General features: G+C 39.1%; 1 protein-coding gene across 1 annotated transcript; it reads left to right on the top strand.

The window, feature by feature from the left end:
- The first annotated feature begins 235 nt into the window (after nucleotides 1-235).
- LOC147728562 (uncharacterized) lies at nucleotides 236-11,419 on the top strand. The gene is made up of 2 exons (XM_086962336.1): nucleotides 236-340; nucleotides 3,387-11,419. Exon 2 carries the CDS (start codon nucleotides 3,426-3,428, stop codon nucleotides 9,882-9,884), a length of 6,459 nt encoding a protein of 2,152 aa, XP_086818462.1. The 5' UTR covers nucleotides 236-340; nucleotides 3,387-3,425; the 3' UTR covers nucleotides 9,885-11,419.
- Nucleotides 11,420-20,507: the final 9,088 nt, after the last annotated feature.

Here is a 20,507-nt window from a genome sequence, read left to right as displayed (position 1 = left end):
AAAAGCAAAAATACCCTGTATAGGCTGCTGTATTGACAGGTCAAACATCCTTGCTGAGTTAATTTGCAACATTGTAAGATAAACTTTTGAACCTTACAGTTCAGTTAGGAGGGAGTTGCTATGGTAACAGATAGAAAGGTTTGAGAGGGGGATGGGTGTTGGTTTGAAAATAGTGAGGGAAGAGTTTTCATTGGTTGAATTAAGGCATATGTGTACAAAGATAGAGATTTTCTATGCCAGTCTTGGTTTCAGTGTATTGAGAGCACACCTTCTCCTCTGCTAAAGAAAAATTGGTGTGTGTGTCTGACACTGTTTTCAATCTCCAAAAGCATTTCTAAAGGTAAGTAATGATTCATTTAATTTAGATAGAGATTTATTTTCTCTATGGAGAATATTTGGAAGCAGATAGTTATGTTTTAGAAGTGAAATTGTATGTTAGTATATAAGTCCTGCGCAGTGTTTTTTACATGTTATTTAAAAATCGATTTTGGGTGCAAATGAATGGTATTTTTATTTGGCCTTTTTTATGATTGCCATGTGCAGTTGATGCATGACTTTAAACATGGGTAATAAGTGATGCACTGGTGGCGCCAGGCTTTTATAAATGAGGCCCTGACTTTGTTTGATGATATTGAGTGGTTGTAGTTAGGTTCTGTGCAGTGTTTCTTACATGTTATTGAAAAATCGATTTTTGGGTGCAATTGATTGGTATATGTATTTGGCCCTTATTTATGAATGCCATGTGCAGCTGATGCATGACTTTAAACATGGGTAATAAGTGACGCACTGGTGGCGCAAGGCTTTCATAAATAAGGCCCTGACTTTGTTTGATGATATTGAGTGGTTGTACTTAGGTTCTGTGCAGTGTTCCTTACATGTTATTCAAAAATCGATTTTTGGGTGCAATTGATTGGTATATGTATTTGGCCCTTATTTATGAATGCCATGTGCAGCTGATGCATGACTTTAAACATGGGTAATAAGTGACGCACTGGTGGCGCAAGGCTTTCATAAATAAGGCCCTGACTTTGTTTGATGATATTGATTGGTTGTACTTAGGTTCTGCGCCGTGTTTCTTACATGTTATTGAAAAATCGATTTTTGGGTGCAATTGATTAGTATATGTATTTTGCCCTAATTTATGATTGCCATGTGCAACTGATGCATGACTTTAAACATGGGTAATAAGTGACGCACTGGTGGCGCAAGGCTTTCATAAATAAGGCCTGACTTTGTTTGATGATATTGAGTGGTTGTACTTAGGTTCTGTGCAGTGTTCCTTACATGTTATTCAAAAATCGATTTTTGGGTGCAATTGATTGGTATATGTATTTGGCCCTTATTTATGATTGCCATGTGCAGCTGATGCATGACTTTAAACATGGGTAATAAGTGACGCACTGGTGGCGCAAGGCTTTCATAAATAAGGCTCTGACTTTGTTTGATGATATTGATTGGTTGTACATAGGTTCTGTGCAGTGTTCCTTACATGTTATTCAAAAATCGATTTTTGGGTGCAATTGATTGGTATATGTATTTGGCCCTTATTTATGATTGCCATGTGCAACTGATGCATGACTTTAAACATGGGTAATAAGTGACGCACTGGTGGCGCAAGGCTTTCATAAATAAGGCCTGACTTTGTTTGATGATATTGAGTGGTTGTACTTAGGTTCTGTGCAGTGTTCCTTACATGTTATTCAAAAATCGATTTTTGGGTGCAATTGATTGGTATATGTATTTGGCCCTTATTTATGATTGCCATGTGAAACTGATGCATGATTTTAAACATGGGTAATAAGTGACGCACTGGTGGCGCAAGGCTTTCATAAATAAGGCCCTGACTTTGTTTGATGATATTGAGTGGTTGTACTTAGGTTTTGCGCAGTGTTTCTTACATGTTATTCAAAAATCGATTTTTGGGTGCAATTGATTGGTATATGTATTTGGCCCTTATTTATGATTGCCATGTGCAACTGATGCATGACTTTAAACATGGGTAATAAGTGACGCACTGGTGGCGCAAGGCTTTCATAAATAAGGCCTGACTTTGTTTGATGATATTGAGTGGTTGTACTTAGGTTCTGTGCAGTGTTCCTTACATGTTATTCAAAAATCGATTTTTGGGTGCAATTGATTGGTATATGTATTTTGCCCTAATTTATGATTGCCATGTGCAGCTGATGCATGACTTTAAACATGGGTAATACGTGACGCACTGGTGGCGCAAGGCTTTCATAAATAAGGCCTGACTTTGTTTGATGATATTGAGTGGTTGTACTTAGGTTCTGTGCAGTGTTCCTTACATGTTATTCAAAAATCGATTTTTGGGTGCAATTGATTGGTATATGTATTTGGCCCTTATTTATGATTGCCATGTGCAACTGATGCATGACTTTAAACATGGGTAATAAGTGACGCACTGGTGGCGCAAGGCTTTCATAAATAAGGCCTGACTTTGTTTGATGATATTGAGTGGTTGTACATAGGTTCTGCGCCGTGTTTCTTGCATGTTATTGAAAAATCGATTTTTGGGTGCAATTGATTGGTATATGTATTTGGCCCTTATTTATGATTGCCATGTGCAGCTGATGCATGACTTTAAACATGGGTAATAAGTGACGCACTGGTGGCGCAAGGCTTTCATAAATAAGGCCCTGACTTTGTTTGATGATATTGATTGGTTGTACATAGGTTCTGCGCCGTGTTTCTTACATGTTATTGAAAAATCGATTTTTGGGTGCAATTGATTGGTATATGTATTTGGCCCTTATTTATGATTGCCATGTGCAACTGATGCATGACTTTAAACATGGGTAATAAGTGACACACTGGTGGCGCAAGGCTTTCATAAATAAGGCCCTGACTTTGTTTGATGATATTGATTGGTTGTACATAGGTTCTGCACAGTGTTTCTTACATGTTATTCAAAAATCGATTTTTGGGTGCAATTGATTGGTATATGTATTTGGCCCTTATTTATGATTGCCATGTGCAGCCGATGCAAAACTTTAAACATGGGTAATAAGTGACGCACTGGTGGCGCAAGGCCTTTATAAATCAGACCCTGACTTTGTTTGATGATATTGAGTGGTTGTACTTAGGTTTTGCGCAGTGTTTCTTACATGTTATTGAAAAATCGATTTTTGGGTGCAATTGATTGGTATTTGCATTTGGCCCTTATTTATGAATGCCATGTGCAGCTGATGCTTGACTTTAAACATGGGTAATAAGTGACGCACTGGTGGCGCAAGGCCTTTAAAAATAAAGCCATGAGTTGCTATTGTATAAACTTAAATATGTTGCAATTTATTGTTTATATTGTTTGCTTTTTAACATTACTTTGTTGTTTGCTAATAGTGGTCTTTCATGTGTTTTTTTAACAGAACAACAGATTCAAATCAACTTCTGAAAAGGAAGCAAAAATGCCTTCAAGGCAAAGAAATATCAAAAATACCATACGGAAAAGGAGAACATCAACAACAGAGTTTATGGAATCCTCTTCAACAACTACTTCAAAAAACACCAGAAAAGCTTCTGGTAAGCCAATTAAGTCTTTTCTTCGCAACATATGTCGTAGGAAAAAAAATGAAATTGCTAATGTGAATATACAGAAAAAGTCAACAAATCTAAAAAGGAAAGAGAAGCCCACAAAAAATGTTTCCATTGGACCAGGAGAGAAGAGAATGGTTAGCAATAGAAGGGTAAATGTTTTTAGGGACATTCGTAGGCGAATGTTTCGCAATAGGGTAGTTTTAAATTTGCTAAAAAATGAAAAGAAAAGTAAACTAAAAGCTGCTTTTTACAAGAAAAAGAAAAGTGTAGAAAAGATTGTTGATCAGGCTTTTGAAGTTAAGAAAAAATTATTTATTTTAATAATCAATAGAATTAGGATACTTAATAAGGCAATGGATGTTTTCAAATCGAACAGTAGATGGAAAAGAATTATTAATCGGAGTAATTTTTGTGAAGTATTTTCTGGTGAATGGATGCATAGTTCAAGTTCTGAGCCTTTTTTTAATGAGGAGAGTTACTTTCAGGAAAATGATTTGGTGCATGCAGTTGACACCAGTGGTCGTGCATATGAGGTGAAAGATAGTTGTGTGATGGAAAAAGAGAAACTTGTATCTAGAGATGCAGAAGAGGTCTTAGCTGATGAAGTTTTAGGGAGACGTACTAAGGGTCCAGTGTACACATGGAAATGCAGTAGTATTTGTAGTGTGCGACAGGAATCAATTGATTTGCTTCGAAATTTCTTACGTACATATAGTAAAAAAAGTCTCAAACAAAAAATGAAGATCCTGCAAGAGTTAGATCCTTGCAGAGTGAGAGAAAGCACAGGTTTGCAAGGGCATTCACTAGCATGTCTTTCTAGAAAAGTTTGTCGGAGTGTTTTTCATCATTTTAGGATGTTAGCAGTGCATCATAATAACGTAAGGAAATTAGTGAGGAAGTTGTATTATGCAAAAAGTCCTGCACTTAAGCTTAAACAGTTAAATAGTGCTCTTTTGCATGGATCTGAAGTGGATGTGAAGACTATTTGTGAAGAAATTGAGTTTTGTTATTTTGGGAACAAAGAGGACAGTGTAGAAATAGATATAGTAATGGATGGTAATGCAGAAGATAATGGACAAATTTCAAGTATTGAAAAGTTTGATGAGGAAATTATCAAGTTTAAGGTGAAATCAAGTGAGAGGCCTAATGTAACTTGTGTGTGTTGTCGACGGACTCATTATAAAATTCAGACTAGGTTAGTTGATTTATATGCAAAAAGTGAATTGGAAAATAATAGTGAATGGGAGGATTTTGTAAGTTATTTGTTGGTGGAGAATTCTTTTGATTTGAGTTTGGATCAGCGTATTTGCACTTATTGTTTGAAAAAATTAAATGAAAATAGAATGCCTGCAAGAGCAGTTTATAATAATCTTCAGTTGATAGATATTCCTTCTGAATTGATGGATCTAAATACTTATGAATCTATTTTGATTCAATGTGTCCATCCTTTTCAGGCTATTGTTCGCATGGAGCCTAAGACAGGGAAATTGCCTCCATCAGATTTACTGAGAGGATTAAAGGGAAGAGTTGTTTATTTGCCTCTAGATGTAAAGAAAAATATTAATACAATTGGTGTAGAAAGAGTAGAAGAAGATCCTTTAGTTATTCTAGTTAATGGGGTTCCAACAAAGAGTAAGAAAATTTGGCAAGATTTAGTGGATGTTAAAAAAGTCAAGAAGGCAACGTTGTATTTAGTTAAAAACAATGAGTACTACAAACATGTAAGTGTTGGAGTAGAGGAAACAGCTACAGAAGAAGATAGTGATTCTTCAGTTGGTCAAATTGAAAAAGTTGATGTGTCTAGAACTGAAGAAATATATGAACATTATACTGTTCATCCTTTGCATTCCAAAGAAGTAATGGGAAATGCAATTGACTTGTTTCAAATGAAGGCAGCAAAAGGAAGTCCCATTAGTGTATGGGAAGAAAGTTTGGAAGCTCGTTGTTTTCCACAATTATTTCCAACAGGTTGTGGTGGACGATATGATGATCGACCAGTTCAAATTCCTGCAGCTGAATACCGGACTCTAAGATTATATGCAGAAGATCCAAGGTTTCGTCAATGCATTCCATATTTATTTCATCTACTGTTTGAAAGTGATTTGTCTGGGCTTTCTTATGCAGTTAATCATATATTAAAAAGTGGACCTCATTTGCAAAATGTATGTGCAAGGGACTTTATGGAGAAAGTTAATCTGCAAGACAGTATTTTGGAATCTCAGCTAATCAATCTCATGGCATGTCAACGTGGAACCAACGAGTATTGGTTTCGTCGTCATGGAGAATTGAAATGTATGCTAAGAAACTTAGGAACTCCTACATGGTTCCTCACTCTTAGCTGTGCTGAGTATGCCTGGGACGATTTACTTCAATTTCTACGAGAGGCAAATGAAAACATACCAAATATAGAATTGAAAACACCAGGAGAACTGTGTTCTTTAGATCCAGTGAATGTTTGCAGATATTTTAATCATAGATTTGAAGCTATGATGTCTTTTATTACCAACAAAAAAAATCCTCCCCTTGGAGAGGTTTTGGATTTCTTTTGGAGGAAGGAATATCAAGCGAGAGGTGCTCCTCATATACATATGTTGTTGTGGATTAAAGATGCACCCAAATTTGGATCAGATTCAGATGAAACAGTGATGAGTTTCATTGAAGAGTATTCAACATGTGCTGTTCCAAAATCTACTGAAGAAAACAATTTAAGGCAACAAGTTTTACGTTTTCAATCTCATCGTTGTGGAAAGTACTGTCGTCGAAAATTTAAAAACAAGGAAAAGTACTACACGAAATGTCGTTTTGCATTTCCTCGACCAGTGATTTCTAAAGGAAGAGTAAATAATTTGATGTCATCTCTACGACATACTGTGACGAGAAAATCTCCCAAAAACACATATAATTTGAAAAGAAATGAAGAATCTAAGTACATCAACGATTACAACCCAGTGATTTTGTCCATGTGGAATGCTAACATGGATATTCAGTTCGTTGCTGACAACTCTATTGCTGTGGCTCGATATGTGACATCTTACATCACCAAAAAAGAAAAGACAGAACTGAAGGAAATGTGGGAGGACATTTCACATGAAAAGAGTCTAAGCAAGAAATTATACAGTTTCAGTCTGAAGATGTTGTCGCATCGAGAAATTGGAGCATATGAATGTTCTGATCGGTTATCATCAGCAAGTCTCTATGCCAAATCAAGAACAATCATTTGGGTGAGTCTTGGTCTTGCTGCAACACGAAACCGAGTTTTGAAATCTGTACAAGAAATTGAATATTTGGCGGAAAAAGAACCAAACAGTACAGATATTTTGAAGACAAATATGTTGGATACATACTATCCAAATAGAAGTACTCACCTTGAGAACACATGTTTGTATGAAGTTCTTCAAAACTACAGTTATAAGAGGAACATCACAGAAGATATCAATAATGGAAAATATGCACTCATTGGCTATGAAGGATGTCTAGTGAAGCAGAAAAAAGGCCATTTGATTAATCATCGAAAATTGAGTTGTGAAGTTCCAGACAAAAGAGAATTTTACTATTTAGCTCTTTTGCAACTCTTTAAGCCATGGCGTACAGAAGAGGAACTACTTGGAGATTTTCTCTGTTATGAAGACTCTTTTAATGCAACTAAGGATACCATAGAATGTCCTATTTTTCTAAATTATCTGCAAATGTTGAATGAAGAAATGGAGCAAGAAACCACAATTGCTGAAGAGATAGCTAGAAACAGTTCTCAAGATAGTCAGAGTTCTACTTCATTGAGCCAGGATCCACTAGGAGGACCAATTATCCAAAATGAAGCTGCCACTGCCATGGATGAGGTGGAAAGAGCTATGGAACAAGCTCAAGAGGATGGAGTTAACTTAGAAGATTTGGTAACGCAACTAAACATTGAGCAGAAAAAGATATATGATGAAGTCACAGAGCAGATTGAACATGGATTCAGACATGAGAAAAAAGAGTGCTCATGTATATTATTTGACCCTGTCCGACTGTATGTAAGTGGAGAAGCGGGGACAGGAAAAAGTTTTCTAATTAAAGCCGTTGCAAGTTATCTGCAGAAAAGGACTGATTCACCACTGTCTTGTGTTGTAACTGCTCCAACTGGTCTGGCAGCACATAACATTAAAGGGATTACTCTACATCGTTTATTGATGCTGCCAGTTGAACATGATAATAAATTGCATTACAACAAGCTATCTGGAGATGCGTGTTCTGAAGTTTCAAGAGTCTTGAAGAAAATGAAACTTCTTATCATAGATGAAGTAAGCATGGTCTCAAATCTAATGCTTGCTTTTGTGCATTTGAGAATGCAAGAAATTCTTAAAACAGACTATGATGTGTTATTTGGAGGAAAACACATTATTGTTTTTGGAGATCTATTGCAGTTGACTCCAGTAAAAGGACAACCAGTGTTTAAAATGCTCACGCATGAAGATACCAGGAAGTCCCTTGGAAGCATTGGAAATGTTAATATATGGCTAAATTTTAAATATGCTGAACTGCTTCAAAATATGCGACAGGCCAAGGATGAAGATTATAAAAATATTCTACAAGATGTAAGAATTGGAAAAATGACTGAGAAAGGGAAAAAAGCTTTGCATAGTCGATTAATTTCAAATTTGTATGCAAATGAAAACATTCTTCCAGAGAATATTTTTAAAAAAATGACTGAGAAGAAATCTGGGATATGTTTGATGCCAACTCTGCAAGAATGTTCCATCTTCAATCAAAAAATGTTAGACTTAGAAAATGAAGAGATTGTGAAACTGGAAGCAATAGATAAAATAGAGCATATGGGTGCAACAATTGTTTTGTCAGAAAATTTGAAAACTAAATTGCATTCATTGGAGAAAAGTATTTCAAAAACAGCTGGTTTTGAAAAGACTCTGAATGTGTGTTTAAATTGTCGTATCATTTTGAGAAGGAATTTAAATGTTGAAAGCGGTCTGGTAAATGGAGCAATGGGTTATGTTGTTGATTTTGTGAATTACAGAAATAGAGATGGAATTGAATTTTTAAAAATAAAATTTGATGGCATTGAACAAGTACAACAAATAAGTCGTTGTTCTGCTAGATTTTTACTTGTAAAAGACTTATATGTTCGCCGAAAACAGTTTCCTGTTTGTTTGGCGTATGCAGTGACAATTCATAAATCTCAAGGTTTAAGTGTAGATAGTGCATTGGTGAACATTGGAAGATCTGTGTTTAAAGAGGGTATGGCATATGTGGCATTATCTCGAGTCAGAACTTTATCAGGATTGTACTTGATTGCGTGTGATGAGACAAAGATTTCTGCCGATCTAGATTGTGTTAAAGAATACAATAGGTTAAGAAGAGAGTATGCTCCACATTTGCCTCAATATCCTCTGTTTGAAAAACGTGTGGTAGGCCGAAAAAGAAGAAATGAGGATAATTGTAGTGAGGTAGTTGCAAAAAGACAAAAAGTAGAGAAAACTGTAATTGAAAACAGGAAGAAAAAGAATTGTGGAGAAAATGTTGTTGGATTTCAGTTTGAAAACAGTTCTGGTGTCAACTGCTATGCTAATGTAGTGGTTAATGTTGTTTTTTTTCTTAAAAGTTTACAAGAACAGATTGTTGAAAATCGGGATCAAAGATTGTGTGGTTTATTGAATTCTGTGTTTCAGAAATGTAGCAGTGTTACAGCACAAATAGAAAGTGTAACAGAAATTCGAAATATTTTAGATTTGTGTTCTGGTCAAGATAAATTTTCACAGAACATTCAGCAGGATTGTCAGGAATTTTTAATGTATATGTTTGGTGTTTTGGAAGATGAAGGTGTAGATGTAGATAATCTTTTCAGTCTTTCTTATCAATGGCAGCATGACTGCCACAATTGTAGTTTATCAAGTACTACTACAATAGACACTGAAAGATTTATATATTTGACTTTACCAGACTGTAAATCAGTGTCTTTTAAAAATCTAGTTAAAGCAGCAGATCATAATATGGTGTGTACCCAATGTAACTGTACAATGCTGTCCACATTATTTATACAAAGGTATGGGCAGTATATTATTTTAGTTTTCCAACGATGTAGACCTGATGGAACTAAATTGACAACTTCTATCAAAAATTTTGTGGCTTCTCAGTTATCAATTTCTGGAAGGACCTTTACAACTGAAGCTATTATTTATCATGATGGATCTTCGACCACCTCAGGACATTATACATGCTACTTAAAATCTGAAAATGGATGGAGTTACTGCAATGATTCTCATTTAACTTATAAACAACGTTTGCCTTATGACTCTACAAATTCTTATCTAGTGTTTTTAAAACCAAAGTTTTAGTAAAGGGAATTGGCCTTTGAAGACGGGAATAGTTAATAAAAGTTAGTTAGTTAGTTAGTTAATCTAATATTTGAAATTATTTATCTCATGTAGATACTTTAAGTGGATCTCAAAGTAAAAAATACTGATATATCTGACACAAATTGGCCGTGAGGAAAATGTAAGATATGATGTTGTTAGAAGTTGATGAAATCGAAGTTATAGAGCACAGCAGACTTTTTTTCACCAAAAGGACCTTCACTATCTGCAATCTCATGTAGATACTTTAAGTGGATCTCAAAGTAAAAAATACTGATATATCTGACACAAATTGGCCGTGAGGAAAGTGTAACATATGATGTTGTTAGATCTTTTTTCATAGGAAGTCGATGAAATGGAAGTTATAGAGCACAGCAGACTTTTTTCCACCAAAAGGACCTTCACTATCTGCAATTTGGTCTCACGGAAAAGTAAGTGAATCAAAGATTAGTGTACTTATATGAGATGTATGTTTGAATGGGTTTTTTTAAACACAATCTTTTAGATTGTGTTTTTTTTTTCCCGCTGTTATATGATGAAGACTTTGATCTCACTAATTTAAGTGAAATTCAATATATTCTGAGAACAGCAAAAATAAATAATGTAACATATTGTAGAAGTTATTGTGTAGTTTGCATTGTGTAATTTATATTGTGTTCACATTGTCTTATACTCATTTTCTTTTTCACCCTTATTTACCTCTCTTTACTAATTTACACTCTTTTTTCATCGCTGTTTCTTTAGTGCACTTCATTCACAACTTCTTAATCTAATAGGAACTGTCTGCATTTCCTCTGTTCCTTCCACCACTTTTTATCTTTTTCATATTCTCACAGTACCACTGCTTTAGTTTCCTAACCCTCTCTTTCTTTTTCTCCTTTTTTTTTCTTTCGCATCCATTGTACTGTAGTTCACTTAGTTCTTCCTTTTGTCTTTCTGTGTACTTACTCTCTCACTCCTGTTTTATCCATCGTTCTATACTAACTTCATTCCTTTCATCCCTTCACTCTGTTACTTTACTTCACTCACTCTCAATCATCTTCTATTCCTCTTTTTTATTTATAGTTTCTCAATCAGACTTCTCTCCTTTTCACTCATTTTTCTTTTATTTTCTTATCTTTACTGATTTTGATTTGATATCTTACATTCTTTTAGTATCTTATTTACCTTTAGGAATTTGTTCTCTTTCTATTTCTTTTTCCTTTTTTTTTCTCTTTCTACATTACTTTCTTTCTGTTTTTGTATCCTTCACTATTGCATCATTTCTTAGTAAACTTTTGTAGATTTTTAAACCTCATGAACTGTTGTTTCTATTTTATTATATATTTTTAAGAAATTATAACGTGTTTTTTCTTTTATCTTTCATAGATACAAGTTTGCATTGATTATATGGTAAGTGTGTTTACAAAATCTTTTTTGTTATCACCTTTTGTTTTATTTTCACTATTTTTCTGTCACCCTACCGCACCCCTATTTCCTTACTTTGCTTCCCTCACTTATTCTTTTGTTCCATGTTTACTTCCGACCACATTCAATTTCTTTCAGTACTTCTGCCTATGCACACTCCTTCACTTACCTTTTTTACTGGTTCACTTAGTCCCTTTGTGACAGTCCTTCTTTTACTCTCTCTCTTGTTTGTCTCTATTACTCCCCATGTGTTACCCTTATTCACTTACATGTACCCTCTTTCACCCCTTTTTACTTATATTCACTGATATTTACTTTCCCTCAATCACTGCTATTCTTTTCCTCTGATTCCGTCACTACCTGACATTCCCATACTTAACTGTCCTTCTTTTTACTTTCAACATCCATTTACAATCTCCCTTAACCTCTGCTTTAGTCTTCTTCCTATTTCTTCTTTCTTTTGCTCCCTTATTCATTTTTCTTTTCTCAGTTACTTCCTTTTACACTTTTTATCTGTCTTACTATCTATTACACAGTCCCTCCTTCATTTTTTTTTCTTTTTTTTTGTTAGTGCGCTGACGGTACGCGCACCGGTGCGCGCACCGAAAGCGAAATATAAAAAAAAATATTTTAAATTAAAAATATTATCTCAATATACATTATAGTGTTCATTTTTACAAAAACATACTTTAGCAATTCACTAAAAAACACATAGGTATGAGTCTGTATAAAAAGTTAGGAATTAGCATTAAAAAAACCTATGAAATTCACTGAAAAAACCATAGGTTTCACACCAGTTATAGTTAGGAATTAGCATTTAAAAAACCTATGAAATTCACTGAAAAAACCATAGGTTTCACACCAGTTATAGTTAGGAATTAGCATTTAAAAAACCTATTAAATTCACTGAAAAAACCATAGGTTTCACACCAGTTATAGTTAGCTGGAAATTTTACTGATATAAAACCATTGAAATTCCCACGTTATAGTTAGTCGGACTCACTATAACTTGCGCGTGCAATGCACTGCTGATGACATCACATATTACATCACTCATGACATGGTCAGTGACATCACTCATGACATCACTGATGACACCATCCTTGTGACACAGTGACAGACCTCCTTTCAGTGTAATGTAACCCATGAAACACATATTCAAAAATAGAAACTAATATTTTCAAAAAAGTGGATATACCCATACCAGTTACAACAACCAATTCAGTAATACCACCATCTAATACACATCCACTCATGTGTATGTATATGGGTTATTAGATATTTTTATTAGTATCAGTATGAGTGTCTATATGGTTTGGTGGGGGTATTACTTAGCACATAGATGCATGAGTGACTGACTCTTTGTTTGTATGTGTTTTGAAGACAACATATGTACAGGACTGTATGGGTGGATGAGTGTCTATATGTGTTTGTTAGTGAGTGAATGACTGTCTCACTAGTGTCTTTATCAGTAACTACATATGTTTTAATCTAGTATATATGAATATTGATGTATATAAGTGAGTATATGTGAGAGTAAGAGATTGTAAGAGTTCCTGTTTAAATAAGTATGTGTTTCTATAAGTGATTGTTTAAGAGAATAAATATGTGTAATTTTAAATAGAAGTAAGGTGGAAGTGTGTGTATAACTCTATATTCAAATAAATGGATGTCCAATAGTTTATTTGCACGTGTGAATATGTGTGTGAGTAACTTTTGGATGAATGTCGGTGTGTAACAGGATGTATAGGTGTATCACTTCATATGATGAGTGAGTATATGTATGAGTGACTATATAGAACTGTTGGTGAATGAGTGGATGTGTATATAGATAGTGGAATTACTGAATTGCTTGTTGTAACTGATATAGGTATCTCCATTTTTTAAAAAATTTCAGTTTCTATTTTTGAATATGTGTCTCAAGGGTTACATTATAGTGAAAGGAGGTCTGTCACTATGTCACAAGGATGGTGTCATGAGTGATGTCACTGACCATGTCATGAGTGATGTAATATGTGATGTCATCAGCAGTGCATTGCACGCGCAAGTTATAGTGAGTCCGACTAACTATAACGTGGGAATTTCAATGGTTTTATATCAGTAAAATTTCCAGCTAACTATAACTGGTGTGAAACCTATGGTTTTTTCAGTGAATATATATATATATAAATACATATACATATACATATATATTCACTGAAAAAAACGTAGGTTTTAGGCATCTTATAGTTAGGAATTAATATAAAACAATGCAAATTCACTGGAAAAAAACATAGGTTTTAGCCTCGTTATAGTTAGGAATTAGCATTTAAAAAACCTTAGAAATTCACTGAAAAAACCATAGGTTTTACACATGTTATAGTTAGCTGGATGTTTCACTCATACAAAACCATTGAAATTCCCCCGTTATAGTTAGGTCAGCTAACTATAACTCGCGCGCCCGCAATGCACTGCTGAGGACGTCACATATTACATCACTCATGACATGGTCAGTTACATCACTCATGACATCACTGACATCATCCTTGTGGCAGACCTCCTCTCACTGTAATATAACCTTTGATATACACATTCAAAAATAGAAACTATTTTTTTTTTAAAAAGGAGATACCAATACCAGTTACAACAACCTATTTAGTAATTCCAACATCTATATACCCATCCACTCATTCACCAACAGTTCTATATAGCCACTCATACATGTACTCACTCATCATATATACTCGTATACCTATACATCCCGTTACACACCAATACTAATCCATAGAGTTACTCACACACATGCAAATAAACATCCATTTACTTGAATATACAGCTATACACACACCACTACATTTACTTCTACAGAAACGTACACATACTTACTCTCTTAAACAATCACTTATTGAAACACATATTTATTTATACAGGAACTCTTCCAATCTCTCACTCTCACATATACTCACTTATATATATCAATACTCACATATACTAGTTTAAAACATATGTAGTTACTCATAAAGGTACTATTGAGACAGTCATTCACTCACTAACACACCCATACACACACTCTCATCAGAAGCGGTCGCTCCTCACGCTGCTCCCTGCTCTACTTGCTGCTTGGTATCATAGCGCCAGACTGCCAGATTGATATTTGCTAGCTCGCATTGCTCCCAAAATTAGTAGTGCCTGATTGCTCATAATTAGGGCTCCCGGTTTTATGGTATCTATTTTTTTGCCATTTCCGTCTGTATTTATCCATATTTATTTTTTGGGCATTTTTTCTGTATTTATCCACATTTATTTTTGCCACAAGCAAAAGACGAAGCTACAGCTAGTATTTTTCCATATTTATTTAAATTGACAATGCACACCTGCGCCCGGTTGGTATTGGTCAACACAATACATTCAATTGAAAACTTTGCCATTGTAGTACAAGCACATGTGCATTTCAGGAGAATTTGCAGACATTGAGGCTCTTTCTGGTTTGTTAATGAAATCACTACAGCAATCTAAAATTATCCACTGTGCGAAACAGCCAACCGGCTCTCAGTATTGTATTATCGCATGAAACTGCTGATACTGCCGCTAGTGCTTGATAAGATTCTTTGAAATAAACACTGTTGTAATACTGAACTAAATGAAGGCCAGAAGCAGCATTTAAAATCAATTCACAGTGACAAACACTATGAATGCGAGACCTGCTGCAGGGTGAGGATTGAGTACATGTTCAAAAACTTCACTATACAGTTGATTCACAAAAAAGCGATTGCATTGTGCACACAAGAAGGCAAACATCGCCAGTGCTGCTAACGTCATCTTGTAAAAATCTTATGACAGAAATATCAGGCTAATAATTTCAGCGGCTCTATCTGTCACCCCACCTGTCTTTTTGTTGTGTGTGTGCTGAATGCCACAGGGTGCCTTAGTTTATCGCGATGGTGGAGGGAAAGGGCCCGCCGTTGCGCCATTCCACGATTGATGGGCTACTTAGCATGAGGTTAATCCTAAATAGGCCATCAATCGTGGAATGGCGCGACGGCAGGCCCTTTCCCTCCGCCACCGCGATAAATTAAGGCACCCTGTGGCATGTGCACACAAGAAGGCAAACATCGCCAGTGCTGCTAACGCATCATTTATCCAAGGCCCCCACGCTATTGCAAGAATACTATGCATGCACAGCTATGATCTGGGCATCTAGATGTTTCCCTTTGCATCTTTGCTGTGACTCATGTGCTCAGTCGGGTAAATATCTCGCATATCAAATTGCGTAGACTAAGTCAAGTGAACACAAACTGATTGCTCTTTGTCCCCCCCCGAGCCCCAGACAATTGTGTGATCTGCATAGCCACAATGCTCCGTTCCACCGGAAACGAGCCAGCCAGAGCGAGAGGCACCCAGGGTGCACAAGTCCTGGTCCTGAAAGTGCTCTGTACTCATGCTAAATCAGTAACCAATTATGAGTGAAATATCAGCTAATAATTTCAGCGGCTCTATCTGTCACCCCAGCTGTCTTTTTTGTTGTGTGTGTGCTCAATGCCACAGGGTGCCTTAGTTTATCGCGGTGGTGGAGGGACAGGGCCCGCCGTCGCGCCATTCCACGATTGATGCTAAATAAGCCATCAATCGTGGAATGGCGCGACGGCGGGCCCTTTCCCTCCACCACCGCAATAAACTAAGGCACCCTGTGGCATTCAGCACAGACAGGGATTTCAAAATAAACAAAAGTCCCCACCTCCCCCTCATGATGACGGAAGACGATCCTCTGCTGATGCTGGGGCATGGGGGGGCAGGGGAAAGCCTCTTACCTTGCCTGTACAGACGGCAGCGGGGGGTGCAGAGCTTGAGTGGCGGAGCCCTGGAGATGTGCCGATTTGTCCACACGAGGGCGCCAGAAGACTGATTTGAAGGGATTTAAAATGAATGCAGGCAGCGGCAGCGCGGCAACATTTGCCAGTGTTTTTCCGTTTATATATATAAATACAGACAAAGGAAATATAGATTTCCGTCTGTATTTATATGTAAATATCCGTAAAAACGGAAAACCGGGAGCCCTACTCATAATATTTGTATCATAGCGCTATACTACGAAAGTGCACTTTCACGATCATTCTACTGTGCTGTGCTGCCTTTGCCTGATTATATCTTTTGTGCCTGATTGTGCCGGTGCCATTACCAATTTGATCGCGTTTTTAAGTTTGTGCCCCAATCCTCTTTCACTTTTGGCTCGCTGCCATTTTGTTGTTTGTTGTTGTGCCTCCCTGCCCGGTTCTCCACCCCGCTCCCGCCTCCCAGCTGCTCCTCCCTCCCACTGATACTGTAGGCTCCGCTCTCCCGTTGTAGCGCTGTGACCGTCCTGATCTCATCAGAAGCGGTCGCTCCTTACGCTGCTCCCTGCTCTACTTGCTGCTTGGTATCGTAGCGCCAGACTGCCAGATTGATATTTGCTAGCTCGCATTGCTCCCAAAATTAGTAGTGCCTGATTGCTCATAATATTTGTATCATAGCGCTATACTGCGAAAGTGCGCTTTCACGATCATTCTACTGTGCTGTGCTGCCTTTGCCTGATTATATCTTTTGTGCCTGATTGTGCCGGTGCCATTGCCAATTTGATCGCGTTTTTAAGTTTGTGCCCCAATCCTCTTTCTCTTTTGGCTCGCTGCCATTTTGTTGTTTGTTGTTGTGCCTCCCTGCCTGGCTCTCCACCCCGCTCCCGCCTCCCAGCTGCTCCTCCCTCGCTCCGCCCCCTCCACTAACCACTTATGACAGATGCTTTTTCGCGCAGCGGTCGCGCCCCATGTGCGCCAAAGGTAAGCCCGTCTACGCCCGTCCGCGCCTGGACCGCGCCCAGCGCCAGACCCCCTGGCCCCGCAAAAACCATTCCGCTCGCATAACATACGACGCCGCAACCCTCTCAGCCCTTAACCCCGGTCGCCCACCAAAATGCTTCCAAGCTGCCCCAGGACACACCCATTGACCCTTCGCCTGCCACTCCTGTAAGTTCGACTGCACCAGGACCCACACCAAATCCACAATCTCCAAACAGAGCTCCGACACTAACCACCTAAAGTGCATCCTGCTCAACACCCGCTCGGTCCACAGACACTCCATCGAACTCTGGAACCTACTCGACACTACATCGCCGGACGTCGCCTTCCTTACAGAAACCTGGATGAACGCCTCATCAGCTCCCGACATCGCCATAGCCATCCCGGATGCTACAAAATCATCCGAAAGGACCGCACCAACCAAACAGGAGGAGGAATCGCCATTGTCTATAAGATTACCATCCGCATTACGACCAGTCCCGACGATAACCTCGCTACTGCTGAACACCTTCACTTCCAGATCCACACCGACCCCAAGACCACACTCAGAGGCACCCTCATCTACAGACCACCAGGACCCCGCACACAATTCAGCGAAGACATCGCTGACTTCATCAGCCCACATGCCCTCCCCTCCGAGAACTACATTCTACTGGGAGACCTCAACTTCCACCTGGAAAAGAAAAACGACAGCAACACCACCACCCTTCTGGACAACCTGGCCAACCTCGGACTAGAACAACTGGTCAATACCCCCACCCACTATGCCGGACACACGCTCGACCCAATCTTCACCTCCAGCAAGCACATCTCCTTCGATCACACCACAGCTCTCCATTGGACGGACCACAGCTGCGTTCACTTCAACTACAAAAAAACCACGACCCTCAACCCCCCACAACCTATTCCCCAAAGAAACTGGAACAAAATTACCACTGACCACCTCTTCACTTCGCTTCACCAAAACTCTCCTGCCAAATCATCGGACCCAAACCAAGCAGCCACCAACCTCACACAATAGATCACCCACAGCGCCGACGAACTAGCACCCTTGAAAAACCATCAAATCAAGCAAGGTAGCAAAAAAGCCCCTTGTTTCAACGATGACCTTAAGAAATCCAAGAAGTTCTGTCGTACCCTCGAGAAAGCCTGGAGAAAAAACCCAACCACGGACAACATGGCCACCTTCAAGAACGCCACCCGCAAACACCACCAACTGATCCGATCCACAAAGAAATCAGCATTCAAGGATCGACTTGATAACAATGCCCAAAACAGCAAGGAACTATTCAACATCGTCAAAGAATTTACCAACCCCACCGCCTGCACCAACGACATCACTCCCTCCCAACACCTCTGCGACTCTCTATCATCATTCTTCTACAATAACAGCTTTGAAAACCAGACCGAAGACCAGTCCACTCCACCCACCTCCGAACCAAAACCGCACTCTAACAACCTTAGCACCTGGAACCCATTCACCACTGAAGACACCATCCGCCTGATGAACTCCATCCATTCAGGATCGCCAACCGACCCATGTCCCCACCACATTTTCAACAAAGCAGACTCCATTATCGCACCCCATCTCTGCGACGTCATCAACTGCTCCTTCAACTCCGCCACCTTCCCGGAAAGCTGGAAACATACCGAGCTCAGCGCCCTCCTGAAGAAACCCACAGCAGACCCCACTGAACTTAAGAACTACCGCCCCATCTCGCTCCTCTCATTTCCTGCCAAAGTCATTGAGAAAGCCGTCAATAATCAGCTCGCCGCCTTCCTTAAATCCAACAAATCCCTCGACCCCTCACAGTCCGGCTTCCGAGCGAAACACAGCACTGAAACCGCCCTCATCGCAGCAACAGACGACATTCGAACTCTACTGGACAACGGAGAAACAGCCGCCCTCATCCTACTTGACCTCTCCGCAGCCTTTGACACAGTCTGTCATAGCACCCTCATACAACGCCTCAACAACGTCGGAATACAAGGAAAAACATTAGACTGGATCATCTCGTTCCTCGCCGGAAGAATACAAAGAGTCCGCCTCCCCCCTTTCAAATCAGAGGCCACCGAAGTCATCTGCGGCGTACCACAAGGATCATCACTCAGTCCCACCCTCTTCAACGTATACTTGAGTCCCCTCGCATCCATCGCGTGCCAACACAACCTCAACATCATCTCCTACGCAGACGACACCCAGCTGATCCTCTCACTCACCAAAGACCCAAACACCGCCAAAACTACCTTACACGAAGGAATGAAAGAAGTAGCCGAGTGGATGAAGAACAGCCGTTTAAAACTAAACTCGGACAAAACGGAAGTCCTCATCCTAGGTTCATCCCCCTCTGCCTGGGACGACTCATGGTGGCCACCGGCCCTGAGAACCGCACCCATACCTACGGATCACGCACGTAACCTGGGCTTCATCCTGGACTCCTCCCTCTCGATGACCAGACAAGTCAACGCCATCTCATCATCATGTTTCAACATCCTACGCATGCTCAAAAAAATCTTCCGCTGGATCCCCACCGAAACAAGAAAGACGGTCACCCATGCACTGGTCACAAGCCGCCTGGATTACGGAAATACCCTTTACGCCGGAACCACAGCCAAACTACAGAAAAAACTCCAACGCATCCAAAACGCCTCAGCCAGACTCATACTGGACATCCCACGTCAAGCTCACATTTCCGGTCACCTGAAAGACCTCCACTGGCTCCCCGTCAACAAGAGAATAACGTTCTGTCTCCTCACCCACGCACACAAAGCCCTCTACGACCTAGGACCCGAATGCCTCAACACGCGACTGTCCTTCTACACCCTCACCCGCCATCTACCATCGTCCAATCAAGCCCTCGCTGATATTCCGCGCATCCATAAATCCACCATGGGGGGTAGATCCTTCTCCTACTTAGCGGCAAAAACCTGTAATTCTCTCCCCACCCACCTCCGCCTTACACAGAACCACCTCTCCTTCAGAAAGCAACTAAAAACTTGGATATTCGATAAGTAATGCACCCCCCCTCCCTCAAGCGCCTTGAGACCCTCTGGGTGAGTAGTGCGCTATACAAATTTCTGAACTTGAACTTGAACTATCCACCCATACAGTCCTGCACACATGCTGTCTTCAAACACATACAAACAGTGAGTCACGTATTCATGTATCTATGCGCTAAGTAATACCCCCCACCAAACCATACAGACACTAATACTGATACTCAAAAATAACAACTAATAACGCATATAGACACTCATGTAGCTACTCACCAACCCATGCAGCCACTTATACACAAAGTGACTGATACAGATATTTACATATTTAAACATTACTCGCTAATACACGTATTGACTAGGATACACTTAATAAGTCAGTTATACAATCATGTTT

The sequence above is a fragment of the Lissotriton vulgaris genome, chromosome 3_1 (assembly GCF_964263255.1).
Source record: "Lissotriton vulgaris chromosome 3_1, aLisVul1.2, whole genome shotgun sequence".
Lineage (NCBI taxonomy): Eukaryota > Metazoa > Chordata > Amphibia > Caudata > Salamandridae > Lissotriton > Lissotriton vulgaris.
This window is presented reverse-complemented; position numbering and strand designations above follow the sequence as displayed.